The sequence below is a fragment of the Drosophila mauritiana genome, chromosome 3L (genome assembly GCF_004382145.1).
Source record: "Drosophila mauritiana strain mau12 chromosome 3L, ASM438214v1, whole genome shotgun sequence".
Lineage (NCBI taxonomy): Eukaryota > Metazoa > Arthropoda > Insecta > Diptera > Drosophilidae > Drosophila > Drosophila mauritiana.
Window position 1 is genome coordinate 20,163,668 of NC_046669.1, and position 18,985 is coordinate 20,182,652.

The 18,985-nt window shown below is 40.5% G+C and overlaps 2 protein-coding genes across 3 annotated transcripts; one reads left to right on the top strand and one right to left on the bottom strand.

Moving 5' to 3' along the window:
- LOC117140313 lies at positions 1-13,778 on the top strand. Of its 2 annotated transcripts, XM_033303159.1 has the most exons (3): positions 1-263; positions 6,491-6,822; positions 11,862-13,778. In XM_033303159.1, the coding sequence occupies exons 2-3, from the start codon at positions 6,738-6,740 to the stop codon at positions 12,929-12,931; spliced, it is 1,155 nt and encodes a 384-aa protein (XP_033159050.1). In that variant the 5' UTR covers positions 1-263; positions 6,491-6,737; the 3' UTR covers positions 12,932-13,778. The 2 variants fall into 2 exon arrangements, with proteins under 2 accessions (XP_033159050.1, XP_033159051.1); XM_033303160.1 differs by lacking the exon at positions 1-263 and having other exon boundaries at positions 6,467-6,822.
- Positions 6,940-8,738, bottom strand: LOC117140314 (putative gustatory receptor 77a). The gene is made up of 2 exons (XM_033303162.1): positions 7,558-8,738; positions 6,940-7,120 (listed from the first exon to the last, which is right to left on the bottom strand). The coding sequence occupies exons 1-2, from the start codon at positions 8,698-8,700 to the stop codon at positions 6,959-6,961; spliced, it is 1,305 nt and encodes a 434-aa protein (XP_033159053.1). The 5' UTR covers positions 8,701-8,738; the 3' UTR covers positions 6,940-6,958.
- Positions 13,779-18,985: the final 5,207 nt, after the last annotated feature.

An 18,985-nucleotide genomic window follows, 5' to 3' on the forward strand; every position in this document is an offset into this window, starting at 1 on the left:
TTTGAGCAGTGATCGCGGAAGCCTCATAAGCTAAAAAAAAAAACACAAAATTCATGCACCCACAATTAATTTTCGTTTTGTGAAGTGAACAGAAACCGTGCTATAAAAAAGAAAAAACTACAGCTAACCAAGCCCAATAAACCGCAGAAAAATACAAAATAAATACAAAACAAGTGTAGTGCGAATAACTAAAAGCAAACCATGTGAGCAAGCAGAATTTATGCTCGAGTGACAAGAGAAAAAACACGAATTTTACGTGGCAGGTGTGTAGAAGCGCATTCCACAGATTGTACATAATCTATATAATATAGGCACTGGCGGAATCTGCGACCAAGTTGATTTTTTCGCTCCCCTCACTCTGCTCGCATTACCTTCTTTATAATTTTTTCCTACCGCCGCCGACGATTATATAAGCCAGCATAAAAGTAGAAGGGTAATGACGGTAGCGTTGTTGGCCCATACAAACACCCAATATGGCTATACAAACAAACACCGACACGCACATTGGGACACGCTGAGCGTACATAGATAAGATAGCATAGCTAATAATATAACCAGGGGAAAACTGTACAATAACGTCATTTATAAAATATTTATGGATTTGGCGTACGTTTTTTTCAATTTGTGCTTCGGATTTTGGCTCCTAAGCAATTTCCAGATGCTGCTGCCCTAGGGTATATTTAAACATTATTCGCACGCATTTGATAAATAATAAACAAATTATAAATAGGTAACTTAATAAAAAGCCCGATAGCGAGAACAGATGAAAACGGCAAACACCAGATGAGTAGAATACACAGGGACAAATAGTCGGCGCGACTGACAGATCGTCAAATGCTGAAAGCTTTTCGTACTACTCTATGCTCGATGGATGTATCTTTGTATCTCGGCATCGTTTATCATGTGTCTCACTCCCACTCGCTGGCTGTCACTCGCCTGGGTAGCGTTTTTATTTGTATTTAATTTTGTTGTATTTTTTCCGATTTTTTCACTTTTTGTTTACACTGAGAAATCAAGGTTAAAAGCGCAAAGCGGCGTGCGTAAATGGACAGAAATTAGGCAGAGTTGCTATTGAATTTATCGCAATGATCAAACAATTTGATTTCATTAGCCATATCATGCCATGCCCATGCCCAGCCAGTACCTATACTATACAATTCCCCCTCCCCTGCGACACGCACAGTCCATTAAAGACTTATTTAAGCTTGGCAGCCAACTACTCACAGCAAAAAACACCAATAAAAAAAGAAAGAAAGAAGCCGGCCAAGCTTTAAAGAGCCGAAAGCGAAAAAGCAACGCCGAATCCGAATGTATGAAAACCAGAGCAAATAAATAAAAGCCACAGGGGAAGTGCTTACGTGACGGAGTCGAAGCATCAATGCCCTAGGGAAAATGGTTTAAGATCTGCTCGACAAGAGTTATTACCCCATATTTCAGATTTTCAAGACATGCTTTAGGGTTATCATCCAAAAATGTGCAAACTTATCTCTTCGCGATAAATCAATCAAATATATAAATTAAAGGGTGTATGAACAACAACGCAAAAATAACTCTTCAACAATCCTGCGGTTCCCCGAAATAAAAAACCTAAGTAGACAAATAAGCAACGCCGCAAAATAAGAAACTAGAGTAAATAAAGAGAAGTCGGAATCTGAGAAATAACTTTTCAGATGTAGCCGAAGATTAGATACTCTACAAACATGCCAGCATACATAAAAAATGTTGAAGAATGTAAAATAATGGCGTTAGATTCGATATTTATTAGACAAAAATAGAAAAGATATGTACATGAAAATTATCCAATGATTCTTTTAGTAAGGATCTATGTAAAACTGCTTCAGTTTCAATCTAGAACAGCAGTTTTACGATTCATTCAAGGCAATGAACTTCAAAACCTTTGAACTTCCACCAGACCATCTTTTCATGCTTTAAACCCGTGAAAGGCCCGATAAAAGCCCAATGGCGCTCCGGTCAGGGTTCAAAGCGATTCCCATTAGCAGCCCAGCGAAATGCAAATGGAAGTTCGCCAATTGATGGGCAATGCCAATTGCCGTGGAAAACTTTACAGACTCCACCTCGAAAGAGTATTCTGGGCAAAAAGCGAACGGCATCGCCATCGAGCAAATTCAGAGGTCAGAGCGAGGCAAAAGCAAAAGCAAAAGCGACCAAAAGCATAACAAAGCCGTTGAGAAACGAGACGAGACGACGACTTCAACCAGGCGGTCTACACTGCGATGAAATCCGATACCATGTGGCGTCAATTGGAAGCCAATTCGATACATGAGAAAAAATTGTATGTTTCTGTCACCGCTGCCAAGTTGAATGCAAATTTTGAATATGCTTTGCATACAATTTGTATACGTTCTGTCGTAAGGAATCCTGTCCATGAACTTCAGAAAATCATATAATTTGTTAATGCCAAAGCAAAAATATTACTATGTATTAGCTTCTCGAGATTTGACACAAAATGTGTGCTAATATATCACCATAACAAGATGATCTTAAATATTTTCGTCTTGTCTCTTGCCCTATTTATAATACAGCGACGGAATTCAACATAAACAAACGAACCTCCAATGAAGCATTAAATACGTACAAATAAGCATATTAATCCCATAATACGTATTTTTAATTTTATTGCACCGGGAAAAATGGAAAAAACCGACCTAACTTTTATGATTCGAGCGAAATTCCTACATGTAATTAAATTCATTTAATATTTTTCGTATGGTCCGTAACGACGTATTTAACTCAAGATGAGACTGTGACGTAAAAACTATAAATTTCCCACTAAATTCCACAGCAGAAAGCTGATTTATTTAGCATTTCGCATAATCACTTGACGTCATCGCTATCAACATTTTAATTGACCATTTACGATCTCACAAGTGCAAGCTAATATTTATAATTTTTATTTGCACTGTACATTGATTAAATCGTATATTTGGGCTTTAGTTTCACCAGCATCTAGTTTAAGTGTCGTACTGATTTTAGAATGGGGATGTTTTACTACAACAAATGAAAGTTGCTTCGATCATAATACGTTAAAACTACAATCCACCCTCTGCTTTCACTATTTTCACTTAACGAAGTGCATTTTAATTCATAAAGGAATCTGTTAGATTTATAGAACTGAATTTGTTCCCAGATAATTTAGAGTCTTGGAAGCCTGAAATGGTTAGTATGTTGGCACTTTTTCGCCGTGAAATGCTATCAATTTTTATCTACGAGATAAGATATAGATAAATTGGTCTGGGTTCTGATAACTTTTCGAACCGTGTACTTTTCGCTTTAAGTTTCGCCAGCCAGCTCCGAGTTGCAGTGCGCTGAAAAGAGGTGAGAAGAGGAGCTTTATGGCAGTAGCAGTAGCGGTGGCTATGGCAACAGAAAGAGCCAAACTGCCCGCACATGAGGTTCGCTCTTAGCCCCCCTAAGCCCCCAAAAAACCCCTCTCTGGGCCCCATGGTGCCCATTGTAATCGCCCCGCCCTGCCCTGCAGTCCCCTCCCCATACAAAACGTACCTTTCAAGTGCGGGCTGCCGATGTAGCTGCTGCGATGATGTTGCTGCTGCTGCTGTTGTTGCTGCTGCTGCTGTTGCTGTTGTTGCTGCTGCTGTTGCTGCTGGCTCATCAAAAAGCCAAAAGTTGTTGAACGTGAAATTATTGTACGCGAACACGAGCAAATACCAAGGCAGATGTGTGTGTTCGCAAGTATTTATGCACACAGAGCCCGTCGGGTTTTGCATGTGTTGCCTTGCCGCTCCAAGATAAACAGCTGAAAAAAAGAAAAAGCTATAGCTAGCTAGCGCCGATGCTAAAGCCAAAGCTAAAGCCGAACTGGAAGCATCGCATAGATGCATCAGATTTCGCATTCAAGTGAAATTTATGGCAAAAATAAAGCTTAACTCGCGTTCGAGGTAAAAAGATGATGAACTATGCAGAACCGAGCACAAAAGGAACTGGAAGTTGCCATTCGTCAGCGTTTCATACTTCATTTGCCGTTGCCAACTCACAATCAACCATTCAGCCAACCAGCCAACAACCTCCCACTTTTCAGACCCCTTGACTTTACGCGGGAAAAAGATACTTAGCCGCTATCACAGTTTAGTCATCTACACAAATATGCGATTACCGCACAAAGCGCAAGATACAGATACATAGAGTCAAATACCGCTATATAAGCTATACAAGATATGTAGAAGCTCAGAAGAATGCGCGAAGGTGATCGTACATGTAAGAACTTTTCTATAAAGTAAATATTACTTTGAACAGTCTTTGATTTCCAAACATTCTGAGAGCGATTTGTATACTCAATCTGACAGAAAAATAGACAATTTTTACTTCAAAAAATGATGGACTATCGAATACCAGTTAGTTTGATTTAAGGAGAAAGTTCTAATGATTATCACATCACTGTGCCACACTAGTAATGCACTTGGATTGCATTCAACTAATTTCGAGAGGAAATCAAAGTGTCATATTTGCTGGTATTGATGCAGGGAAAGTTCTACCCAAAATGAAAGTCTGGAGGTGAGAGTGTAGAAAAGAAAACAAGTGACAACAGGAAGCTGAGATTAAAAGATCCGACAAAATGCGACCCATATAAGATAAGATCTGTTTGGTAAAGCCAACGAGACGATAATTAAAATTCCTCCAGATACAAACAATATCTGAGTGCTGATTGTTGTCGGGCCAACTTCTCGGAATATCCCATTCAGTTCGCCGCCAGTTTGCCATTTAAATCCAATTTTCGGACTACTTGTTCGCTCGATTTTTCTTATATTGTATATCATTTTTCGTGAGTTCATTAATCTGGAAATGTTTATGGCTACGCTTAGACAAATAGATGATGTTTATGGGGTACTCTCTTTGGAGCGTCAGCACACTTCGCAGGTTACTGAACCTGCAATACTCGTACTCTCGTTCATATGAAGCTCGTCCAAAGCAAACAAATTCCCAGAAATTTCTATGGTCGCCAGCACTCTGTTTTCACATCTACAATATCGCAGTTGGATGTGTAATCAGCGTGGACTTCTAGACGAACTTACTCGGTAGATATTCACATATATATGGATGTATATACATACGTGCAACAGGAAACTGGCATCTCGGTTTTATCGGCCAAGTGAAAAACAACACTACGCAATTAATGCGTTTTCCTCGAATTTTGTCTACCTGCTGTGAGCAACGCAAATTGTGCAACTGATAAGATAAAGCCGAAAGGCTCTCATTTGCACATTTGCTCTGAGGACAAGCTGCTGTATCCAGCCATCGGAAATTCGATGAAAGGAAGTTCAGTTTCCCCAGAAATTAAACGGAGCTTCTGTGAACGGCACACAGCTCGTATCTTATAAATCTTCGGCCTCCTTTAAAGGAGACTGGATGGATACGTTTAGAATTTGATTGAATGGATATGAAAAGCAAATCATCGCCCGGCATTCAATGCCAATAAAGCACTGGGAGAAAAGGGGATGAAGTTGATAAGTATGTATTCCGGAGCTGTTTTTTAAAATGTTGGTTTAATCATATTGGTATTTTGCCTAACTATTTTTAAATTCCTAACCCTTCGAATTATTATAAGTGTATATGCAATAAATGTGTTATTATTTTGCCCAGTGAGCACATGCAAAATTTGTTCGATTTGGACACGTAGGCGGACCTGGACAGGTCTTTTATGGTACCTGGGACAAGCCAGCAGTGACTGGCCCCCATTTCCCAATTCCCCCCTCCCGACAATGTGGGGCTGTGTGCCTTTATCAGTGCCTTTTCAGTGGCGGGCCCATTCAGCAAAGCCAGAAAACATGCACAAACATTTTCAGTTGCCGGGGAAATGGTGACCCCGACCCTCGCTGATACCCCGCACATACCCATGCCCATACGTCCCAAAAATGAGAGACTGGCACTTGGTCATTAAAACTACTCGCAGAGCCAAAAAAAAAGGCTGCTATTTTTAGCAGTGACGAACCGGCAAACCAAACCAAAGCAAACCAAACCAAAACCAATCCGAAACCGCGAAAGAATGAGAGGGCATTTGGCTGTAGACTCTAGAGGCACCTTCTTATTGACGCTTCGAGTGTTTACTGCCTTTCTGGCCCGCTTTTATTCCCTCCGAATGCAATTAAATTAGAACTCGCATTTCATCAGATGTACGAAATAACAAATGAAATCAGTAGAGCATTTTTAGCGGAGGAAACGAATTTGTAAAATGGGAACACCATTTATAATGCCATTGCGAGTGCTTAGTCGCTGACTTAATACGTACTATTCTTTTGAGGTGACAACTAAAGAGAAATACTCCCTTCAGGGATTAAACAGACCGCTTTATATGGTTATTTGTATTTGCAAAAGTCTGCAATGGATTAATATAATCTTAATCTTAATATTAATATTAAGATAAGTAACAATAACAAGCATCAAACTTAACTTAAGACAAATACTAAACAACAAATATTTCTCAACACTACAGTGTGCTCTTGTTTTCTCTTTTCAGTCGATTTGCCGAGAAGATGCCAATTGATTTTGATTTTCGCAAATTATAACGAGACATTTATATGATTTGATAGCTGGCCAGAAATTCGCAAACAATTCCCGGCGACCAGGCAAGGTCATATCGATTGTCATCAGCTGCTGTCGCCGCCCCACCACCCACCGCCCATCACTCGCCACCAACGAGCCACCGCCCACCGCCCACCGACTGACACCACCCAACAACCCTCTGAAGAGCAAACAGAGCAAATATGCCATACTCGCTTACGCCAAGGAGGTGCTTGCACCAGATGCTAATAATATATGTGCTAATATTTGTTTCCAGTGCAACGACACGTAAGTAAAGTCACCCCTTTCATGGGATTCTGTATGCTATCACTACATATGGATATATACATATATTTACCCAACCTTAACAAGGGAACAAATTAATTTATATTTATTTATGGCCATTGTCTGGGGAGTTTGTCAGCTATTGGTTTAGGACTTTATCAAACTGTATCAGTATCATGAGATATTCCAGTATTGCACCCACGATGCAAAAGAGTAACGCATTGTTCAGCTTAAATAGTCCACAGGCGCTGACGGCATATACATGCTCCACATTCTTCAGATACAGGCCGTAGTAGTGCATCTGGGGAAAAAGATACATTATTGAAATTCTGGCTAAAGATATAAATATGACTTGCACACAAGCTGTTTATCATATGCTACCATAAAAGCCGATAAAAATTAGCTATAATTTCTACTTTTCCACTGACTATGAGTGGTGAAAAAATTATAGAAATCCCGCTTATTATATTCATAAACTGGAATGAGTAATACGTAACGACGTCGGTATTTCTCTTTGATGATTACTTTTTTGTTTCGATCACAGTCGAAGTTATTTAGGTATTCCAATCACTTTCGATAACTATTTTATGAAGTGCGATTTACAATCAACACCTGCTGAATATAAATGGCACTTATTAAATTAAACCTATTTGCTAGCTTGCTGCAACAAAAATAGATATTTAGATATTTTTGACAGAGCAATATTTAGATTGAGGTCACTTATAGAATGGGACTTACAGTGTGCCTGAGTTGCTTTACAGTGATCCTGGATGGAAAGGCCAATCCTCCGCCTTTGATGATTTCCCTGGTACAGTTGAATCTTCTTTCTGAGTAGTAGGTGGGTAAAATGACCAGCAAAAGATTGGTGAAGAGACCCACCAAAAAGGCGATGGCTAAGTAGTTCAACGGAAACGATCTTCCATATTTTCGCAAAATAAACTTGCTGTACTTCATGAAGTATGTGAAGAACAGGTGAATCATGCACTCCAAGGGCACATATCCCAAAAAGCAGACGGCCTGAACTGCGCACAACGAGCATATGGAGCGATGGAGCTTCAACAGTTGCTGATGTACATGAAGTAATCTCCACAATTCGAGGGCCAACCACTTTTGTTGGCCTTTGTACAGCTCCTGGCGGTTGGGCCAAAATCCGGCCTTCTGGGAACTTTCAAAAATGTGCTCGAGGTGACCCAGAAATAGTAGGGCCAGTGTGTACATCCCCAGGGAGAGCTGTAGGATGGCCTGGCATACGGTTATGAAAACCAAAGAGCAGGCGTACATAAAGTTCCTTCGCACTTCCGGATCATCCTTGAGTATCTGAATGGGCTGTGACATGGAGAGCAGATAGGAACCGAGTAGCACCACCACTTCTAGCAGGTGTCCCTTGGTGGCCAGACAATCCATGGAATCCCTTAGCTTCCGAGTGTGCATGAGTCTCCTTAACCGCCTTCGACACTTCAGCAAACGATTGAGACACCCAATAATCTCCGCCTGCTTGGAGCAGTGTATCCACAGAGTCATAAAAGCACAGACCAGCAGCAGGACATATCGATTAAAGCCAATCATTAGCAGAATTCGGTTTTGCCGCAGAAAGGCCATCCTTTGGAAAATGCACCAGAAGGCGAAGGGCGAGAAACAGCCCACAAAGATCAGCATCGCCCAGCCGTATATGCGAAGATAGAGGCTCTGTCTGACCCTCTTAATGCCTCGAGGACTCCAGTTGGCGGTGGCCATTAGGCCAAACACCCTGGTCAGACTGTACAGTATACCCAGGGCCGACATGCCCAGGAGTAGTAGCCAACGCGGCATCGCTGTGATTCGAATGTATCCGAGCTGAGGCGAAACTGCTAGTGCTAGTGGGTCACCCAAAGGCAATGGCATAATCGAATCACAGCCAGAGGCAGCACTCAAGGCAATGCACTCGGAAAAAATGTGTGCCATTTTAGGGGTAGTTTAAATAAATAAAAAATATTTTTATTTTTGAAATTGATGGTTGGATTGCAACTTTTTGCGTTAAATATTATATTTACGAAGACCAAACAAAGCACTCAAAAGGTAAACCAATAACTATATAATATGGAAATAGTAAGAACAGAAAAAATTGTAAACATGCATGATTGTATGTTACATCTGAAAATGTATCCCAGTTGTTTCTTTCAAATTCTCGCAAAACTGTGAAGTCGTATGGCAAGGGAAAACTCCCATTTATGAACGACTTGTTTCCGAGTGTGGTTACGCCAGCTATTAGCCTGATTGAATTTCGTTTAGCCAAGGCGTTCACTCAGCCAGATAATCTGTCCAGATAACACACTCAGTGAGCAGCCCAATAGTGCCACAACAAAAGGGTTTCGCCGATAGATGGATGCATGGACGGAAAGCTGGATGGCTGGATGGCTGATTGGCCAACAAGACAGGGGAAAATCACATTGGAATACTTGGATGGAAATTAGGCAAAAGCTGAGAGTTTATGGTCTGTGGCTCACTTTCCACCGTTGGATGGATGCAGAATGTATCTCACAGAAGCCAGCCTTCGGAATCACTCAATTTTCAAGTGGCTTCATGTGCTTGCTTCGCACCTGTAAATGGGGTTAAACTGGATTTGCAATCAGTGCCGAACGCAGATAAAGCTAACAATTTAAATTCCTGAAACAGTTGCCCCAGTCTCTCTCTCTCTTTCTCTCGCTGTCGACTGAAGATCTCGTATCTTCGTATTTGTATCTGTATCCGCAGGCCACAAAGTCAGGACGTTGTCGCTGGATTATTAAAAAAGTTTTTCGCTTTTAAAGAGTTTTTCCCCCTCTTGACTGTTTTTTCCCCATTTTTTTTTTGCATTCATGCTACATAAAATGCAAAACACTCGAGTGTCTATATGTGAGAGTGTGTTTTTGTACTTCCATCCTTTATGAAAACTTTCCACGGCTGTTTATAAGTTTCTCACCGAAGAGCAAAAGTGGCAGCAGTAGTGCGGGGGGTGGGGGAAAATATATAGAAAAATAGCCAACCATGTATGTATGTATGTAGGTAAAGTCTGTGTGCGCTTTTGTCCTCCTGCTCGGATCTTGTACATGGCTGTAACCCTGGTTCCAGATTCTATAGCTTCTGGTTTTGGCTCCGTCGCCTGCTCCGACTTTATCTGAATAGGCAGCCAAGTGTGCGGTTTGGTTTTATCTGGGTTAGGTGGCCGGCTAGTCTGACAGTTTGCTCCGCAGCTCGCTGCAAATTGCTGTGCAATGTCCTCGTCTGACGGCTAATTCATTCACATTTTTTTTTGAGTTCTCTACAACAGCGCTAGAGGTATACCAGCAATTCGAAACATTTGTATATATACTTTAAATATATACTTTATATATATACTTTATATATTTGATATACGACTAGTTTCGATTTCGTAGTTTCAGATATTAATAACATTAGCTCATTGTTTTCATTAATTATGGCTGTCATATAGAATAGAGTATTTATCATACTTTATTAGGAAACAACAGATTTGAAGTTGTTCTAGTTAGTCGAGATAAAATCCTTTTTGCTTCTGGAAAATGGTATAGTTTTAAGTAGTTTGTTGAAAAAAGAAAGAAGTAGGTTATAAAAGTTAAACATGATAAACTTGGACATTGTGACCATAATAAATACGGAAACAATTAAGATCACATCCATAAAAGAGCATAAGACCTCCTCCTAATCCCGAGTATTTGCACACTTTTGTAACGACATCAAGTTGAGCGGCGCATTTAAATTATTTCCATTTTTTGGACATGCCTCGTTTAAATCTAACCTCCCGCCGCCAAACTTCAAAGTCGAACTGCGGATACGAGGGCGGCTGACAACTGTCCCAGCTGTCCCACTGATAACACGACAGCGTCAGCGAACAAATGCGAAAAACAACGAACAAGTAAACTTTAATTAAATAAAGTGTAAGAAGTTTGTTGAGCTCCTTCAAAGCAGCCGCCGTCGACCCACCGAAAATCCAGCGACCCACCAAACAATCCCCAGCAATCCCCCAAAAAGCATTCTGCTCCCCCGACATCAAAGTGCAGGTCCAAAAGAAAAACCGAAAAAGTTTAGTTTTTAATATTCGACAGGCTGCGGAGGTTCTTGTGCTTAAAATCAAGTAGATTTTTCCAGCCAGATATTTACTTTTGTCCCGACCAGATCCTGATTGTTTACCCGGAAAAGGGAAAAGCCGAGGACCGAAAAGTCAAAGGGCACGGAACAGAGAGAAAATTCCCATTATATGGCCGAGTGAAAATGACAAATTAACTTGAACAATGAGCGCACACATTTCGCAGAAAGGAGAAAACTCCAAAGGAAGGAACAAAATGAATAAAATGGGGATTTAGTCTCAGGTATAGAATACAAAATTAATGGAACTCAAACAGGCAGGACTCAACAATCAATGGCAAGTGGAAAAACTTTAATTGGTATAAGTTTACTACATTACTTCGGGGCCAATGAATCACCTGGCTAGATAAGCACTGGACATTCGATCCGATAAGTTGACCTTAATGCATTACGCTTTTCATTTTCATTTTTTTTTTTTTTGACCCTTTAAAAAAGAGGGTGTGTAATTAAAACACAGAAGTGGGTGGTGAACTCTGAAAAATATGCTGCAAGGTGGGAGGATAATAAGTTGTTTGTAGTGTTCAGTTGCAAAGACCTTTAGCTAATGTTTCAAAAAAGAAGAATAATATATAAGGATGGGATTCTTTCTCCTTTGGGCTTTCTCTTTAAACTAAACTAAATAAATTAAATATAATTCCTTTAAAGTTAAACTACTTACAAAAGGTACACCTTTGCGCCAGGCTTACCTTTTTTGTACTTTTAAAATCAGCTTACAAGCCGAGCATCTTAGTTATTTTCTAGTTGGTAAATTTAAGCACCGCACTCTGCTATAAATAAGACAGCACCGCTTGAGGTGACCTCCATTACCCACCCACGCATTGCGCCCACTCCTACTTAAGTACACCTAAGCTGCAACTGAGACCTTCATGTTTTATTGACCACCACTAACGGCTGCAATTTCTCCACCCATAATTTCGTTACAGTTGACCAGGAGCCCCTGCCGGATTTGTGTGAGTCGGTTAAATGCCCTCCGGATGCCGAAATGCAGTGCCCGGCGGACAGTTCCATACGCCATAACCTACTTGCGGTGGACTTGATTAAATCGAATGCGGTGGAGTTGCCCAACGCGAGTGAGATGGCGTCAGCCGCCGACGGGGTATCCTACAATAGAGGTCTGATCTCCGATGAGGATTACGTTCAGTGCTGCTTGAACCGGAAGTGCGTATGCAAGACCTGTTACATTCCGGACTGTCCCTTGGATGCGGACGAGGACGCGGTGGTGGTTGAACTGGTGCCGGAGAATAATCAAACGCCCGGAGAATGTTGCGGCACCTACGAGTGCCAGGCGGAGCCAAATTGCACCGTGGTGCGGGACACTGACTTCCACTGGCTGAAGCAATGCGGGCGATGCAAGTGCGAGTCCGGACTGAAGATATGCCACAAGACTTGCGATGAGAGGGCCGAAGGTGTGTGCCAGTCGAAGATTTCGGGCATGTTCTACAAGGATGGGGAGAACTGGACGGAGAACTGCAAGACGTGCGAATGCGAGAAGGGGGAGCCGAAGTGCACGATGTCCTTCTGCGGCAACCTCAACTGTCCCAGTGAGCAGCAGGTGATGCTCAAGGACACCTGTTGTCCGGTTTGCTGGCCCAAGTGTGCGCCCATGCCGCACGAGAAGCAGGACGATGGGTCCTATGCGGACTATGTCGATGAGTCCGAGACGCCGGAGGAGGAATCCTTGCCGCCACTGTTGCCTGATCCACTCACCACGCAGCAAAGTGCCGAGCTAATAGCCACGAGCACCCCCACAAGCAGCGGTGGCACGACCTCAACCACAGCTGCTCCACTGGCCGCCACCATAAATTGCAACAACGCCTTTGACCAACCGAAAGTCGTAGAGGTGGTAAACCAAACCAACTATTATTTCTACTGGCTTGTGCCCTATTCGGTTATAGCCTCGATTGCGATTGTGGTAATGAGCTTCTATATTTACCAGCAGCGTGCCAAGAAACGTTCCTACGATCCGGTCTCCATTCTGGACCACAGCATCTAAGCAAGAGACCTTTCGAAATACTAACAATACTACTAAAATTGAAACTAATTTAGTCCTAAGTATTCCGTCTTTTCCAATTTTACGTTGCTAGCTTTTTGAGTGTGACCAGATGAGCTGGAAACGTAACTGTGCTTTACTTTCAGGCCTGGTCACTTTAAATTAATCAGTTTAACAGCATAGAAAGGAATACCAAATCCAAGCCTTTCTAATGCCTTTGCCTTTATTTGTTTGGTATTGATCTCATTTAAACTTTTCACTTTTCACTTGCAACGAAAACAAAAATTAATCGAATGAAAACTACACAAAAATATAAGCAACGAACTTAAGCAGCAACAAAATCAAAGTATTCTTATGAAATTACGCAAAAATATTTAATTACAAACGAAACAAGAGTTACTATTTCTAAACAAACGCAAATGATGTATGTACATACTGTAGCCTTCCTCTTTCCATGGGAAGTCGACTTTTTAAGCTTAAAGTTTGATTTAAGAGAAATATAATACCAAATCACACTTAAAAGCGAGTAAGCAAAACTCGAAACTAATCGAGACACGTCTTAGATTTTAGTGTTAGCTTCTAATTTAGGAAGTATGTGATATATATGCTAATTAGCCTATGTAATTTGTCATCCAAGGCGTGCAGCTGTTTAAAAACATGGAAAACAGTATTTGCAACACAAGACCCGAAAGCCCCTAAACGAAATGTAACGCATCGCAATCGCTGAAGGAGGTTCAACTTTAGCTAATGTCATAACGTTGCCACTTAAATGTATACTATAAAATCATTATTTAAATTTATGTTTAAAAATAAACCAAAATTGGTATGCAAAGCGATGAAACCAATTAAATTTAATGTTGTTCATTATAAAGGGGATCGTAATTTATGGGTTCATTACATGACTGCTGTGCTGAGAAGCCTGTAATGGAGACTACCCAATTATTAATTGAAAGGTCGGCATTTTATGCTGAATATAGGGAAAAGCTCTCGAAATCTTTCCAGCTGTCATAAAGTAAAAGCCAATCATTTCAATATATAGCCCGTAAAAGTACTTTATTTGTATACGGTATACAACAACTTGCCGCAAAAGTTTTGTACTCATTTTAAATTCGACCTTCAGAGCCGAACGAAGACAGAGTGGCAAAAGGTCGCTCCTTGGCAAATTGTATGCTAAGCATAATGTCAGGCCATGATATGATTTATAATATGTAATAAGTTCCAGGGCAACTTGAAGTGGGTAACATAAAATACGCAAAGGTGGGGTTGCGCGACTGGGGAGGAAGTCCGGATAGACCCTTGGAAAAAGAATTCGAATATGCATGGGAAATTGGGTCTTTGGCGGCGCCTTGTTGAGCCTTCCCGTTTTGCCTTTGTTACGTGGGCGAACCACTTCACGCAAATGGGAGCCCCACAATGTCATACATTTTGTTTTGATTTTTATCAAATACTAAAACACCCTGAACAAGGTACATACCCAACCGTACACTCGAAGAAACAGTTCTATTAAAATAAAAATCAAAATATGCAAACCTTAGTCTTTTTGCACCATAAATTATTTATAAAGACACAATTTATACACACTTTGGAAAGTGATTCTGAAGGTTATCAGCTTTGGGTGCCTATTTCACAATATCGGTTATCCTAGATCAAACGAAAAATAATCCAGACATACATATATGGCCTTAATAGGAATTCAGTTAACAGTGAAGCATGTATTTGTTTGGGCATTTATTGGATGGAGTAAGTATGTAGTTGAGTGGGTGGCATAGTGATTTACGGAGGCATACACCTAATAAAAATGCCACTCGAAGAGGGATAGTGGCGTATTGCATATTGGTTCGATTCATCTAAAAGCAAAGCTAAATAATAACGCCCCCCGCTTGAGCCGCCGTGGAAACACGTGTAAAACCCAAACAACTGCAGCCGTCAAACGTTTTGTAAGGATAACGCAGCGGGCAAAGGACAACCGGTGGGGAAGCGGAATGAGGGAATACAACAAACAACAAAGGGCCAACACAATAGACTTCAAGAGTTTGGATGACACTTTGAGTTATTTTGTTGTTGATGCTGTAAAAGCATGAAAGCAAGACCCAAAGATATGGGAGGGTAGATTTATTGGAGCTCGGCCGGAACGGCGGCAAAAAGCATCTGGGATCTGAGGAGGCTTCGATAGCGAAAGGACAAGCGCCCACGACACAGATTTGCTTTTGAGCCGCAGAGCAAAAAAAAAGAAATATAGAAAGCATAAAGTGGGTGAAAAAGTATACTGTTGAAATTTATATCTCGGCACCAGCATTCAACAGAGCAATAATCTAGACCAGAGGAGAACTGGTTTAACCCATCGATATTAAGGCTTTAGTTTTAGAAAATCATTCTTAAATTATAAATCGTATCGTATCCTACTAATGTCATTTACAACACTTACTTCATAAAAGTTGTGAAATTTGTTTTGCAGCTTTTGTTATAAGCAACTAAGGCTAAACACACTTACTCAAATACCAAACTCGATTCATTTTCATCTGTCTTATATTCAATTGAACTCTGACTGGTCGATTCTCGCCCACTGGCAAAAAATCGGTTAAAAGTGGAGAGACACTGAAAAGCATCGGAGCCATCAAATCCATGTCTCGAGAACAGCCATTGGCAAACATTGCACAAAAAAATACACAAAAACAAGGCGGAAGGGAGAGGAAAACCGAGAGGAGATTGGAAAGTGCAGACAACAAAGCCGGCCAACGGAGGAAAAGTTGAAAGGAAATGGGAAAATATTTTCAGCAGTCAAAGGGCAATGGCAAAAACTATCAACCGATACAACCGGTATCGAGCAAACAGTAAAGTGCTATTGTTTCCTGGAACGCTTTAATTGGTGCTTAACTTTGAAATAAAGCCAAACTAACCAAAATTTATTCTTAACAATTAATAGTTGGTTCATATTAATTAAATATCACTTTTATTTTGATAAAACTTAAGTACTGGCGTAGTAAAATAAAATTGAAACTATCTTCCATTTCATCAGACATAAAACAAACCATATCGGGGCTAAATCGCATTGAAACTGACATCTCTCAACGTTTTAGTCTACTGAACCAAAAACAGGCACCACTTCAAAATAAAATATCCGGCAATTCAAATCCAAACCAATAGTTAGTGCATTAAAGTGATCCGTTCTGCATTCGAACAGGAAACGGAAGCAGTCGATTTGAATCCATGTTTAATGGAAGTGCCATCAATTCAGATCAAAACCGGCCGTCATTAAAAAGAGACGCACAGTCGAATAGAGAAAGAGATGTCAGCAGGACTTGTCACATGCCATAAATGCAAATGATTTATCCAAAAAGGCAACCGAAAGCTAATAAAATCATCACAGACGCCTTGCCGTTGATAGTCACAATTGAGTGTGGCCAGGGATCTATTTGAATGCATATGTACATATATATACAGATTAAGTGTATGTATATTGCTTGCTGACGGATGCTCGAAAACCTCAATCCATATATCAAAAGCACATTAGCACCAATTTGAATTGGCAATTGGTATTTACTTGGCGAGCTGTACATACAGATGACAAAACCCCAAGCACATGTCAAAATTAAATAATGTACCGCACGTTTGCTGACTCGTCCTGCATTTTCCATGGCCTTCCGCCCGCTTTTCCGCTCACTTTTCCGTACCACCACCCACTTGTAGACACGGCATTGGCATTGGCTTTTATTTGAATTCAGTGCGTGCGACTGTCACTTGTCTGTTGTCTGTTACATTCGCCGTGTAAACACAACCGCAGGCAATTTTGGCAATTTGCGTCAACAGGCGAAACACGGAACCAAAACCTCACCCAACAAAACCAAATACGAGCTCAACCTATGCAGTGGAAAAAAGTACAATAATTGTTTCGCACTTTATTGGATGAACATATATTGTTTTCGGTCATAAAGTTGTATTTGCCCATCCCAAATAATAATATGAATGAATTACAAATATAACTGGAATTATAACAAAAAGGATTACAATACAATGGGTTGTCCTATTGCGCCACCTTAAGATTACTTCTGAAAATGCCTTTTATTTCTATATGGAGATTCTCTTCAGATTTTGGTGTTGATATTTTTTTCCGTGCTCCAGCAAGCCCCGAAACCCGAAAACAGATCTGGCGGCCAAGAGACAAACGTCTCGCCTTGGCTTAAGTCGAGAGGTAAATATAAGCCATGGGGGCTTTTGCCTAGACGGGCCAGATAAAGGGGCTATGATGGGGAAAGGGGAAAGGGCAAAAAGGGGGCGAAAAAGGGGGCTATGTAAAGTCGCCTACCCAAGAAAATGTTTGCTTTTGTGCCGAACAGGCGGCACGCAAGGGCGGAAAAAATAAAACGAAAATCCGAGAAGAACAAAAGGGAGACAAAAATTACAAAATACTGAAACAAACAGAGAATGCCTCGCGAAATAACAGGTGAGTGGCTAAAATACCCTATAGATACAATACAATACCCTATATAATACAATTATTAAAGTATTGTAAGCATGAGTCACAAGATGCTAAAATCCCCATTTTACTTTACAACACTACCCTGGAGCGTTTCGTCACTACGTGAAACATAAATGTATATATGGATTATATTATATTACTATTATCATATTATCTAAGCCATTATACTTAACGCCTATCAAATATTTACTAGAAAATGACCAATTTGCCATTCCCCGACCTATAAATTTAATTAAAAATTGCACTTAAAAACTTATAATTAAAAAATGTTTCTGTTGCAACGATATGCAACTCTAGTATTCCCCCGTGCCAATGATTCCTGGTCTCATTTTACAGGGTGCATGAGCGAAAACAAAATAAATGACACAGATACAAAAAATTTGCCATCTCAAACATAAACACTCACACACGCGCTAAAAGTTTCACGTAGACCAACACACTGACAAATCCACATATATTCATACATGTATAGATATATAGAAAGAGAGACATGCAGTAATTTTATATTATGTACCAACCATATATAAATATTTGTGCAAGGTAAGCGGAATATTTTATATTTGCCGACGCTTCGCAACGTACCAAGGCGGGAACGAAATGAAAATCCGCCACATTACGTATACGTACGTATACGTAACCTATCGAGGATGCTTTTTGCTGGATGGGGAATTCGGATTCAGGGCGGTGGAGCGGCTTGGGTGTGGAAACCTTAAAATCGGTTGGCGTAAGCATCTGCATGCACCGCGGAAATAAATCAAGAAATAACATTTACACGTTCGTTTTATGTTGTATTTGCCACGTAACAATAAAAGACTCAACCCCCAATCTCCCGTAGACCAATTTCCACACAGTCCAAACCCCATCCCCTTTTCCATTCCATCCTTCAAGGCACGTAAACACCCACTAGACAACCGTGGGATGGCAGTCCAGGGAGTTCTGGGATTTCACGAAGAGATTGGGGGACAAAAGGACGAGCGCCAAATGCTGCAAAGCCAACCAAGACAATGCCACAAAGGAATTATTTACTACGTGATACAACACTGAAGTCATTCCCGGATAAATGTGCTCTGGTGCTCAGTTTCCCGCCACGGGTTTCTGGGCGATGGTTCCCATCGAGCCCAGTGATGGTAGCGTGATGGCCGCATATGATGGGTGGGTATGGGGATTGGTAATTTTCATCATTTATTCACGCACCTCAGTTACGGACACTTTGAAATTACAAAATCATGTAATTTTGCACTCATTAGCTGGGTTACTTATTAGCTAGTTGGAATATTGCTAAATACATGCATTTAATTTTATATTATTCAAAATATGCATATTATTTAATTTTAAAAATACTAAAAAGGTAGATAACTCTTCTAGGTGATGCTTATGATATATACCCTTGCAATTATTAATTAGCTATTTATTTTTATACAGTTCCTACTGCCCTTTATAATTAATAAAAACAAAAATATATATTTTTTTACATTTTTTTTATATGTTTTCTTCAATTATTGACTTAGATACTACTTGAAATAAAGTTTCATACAGATAGCTTCAAAACTGGAAGTCTACATTGCGTAGAAACTGACACT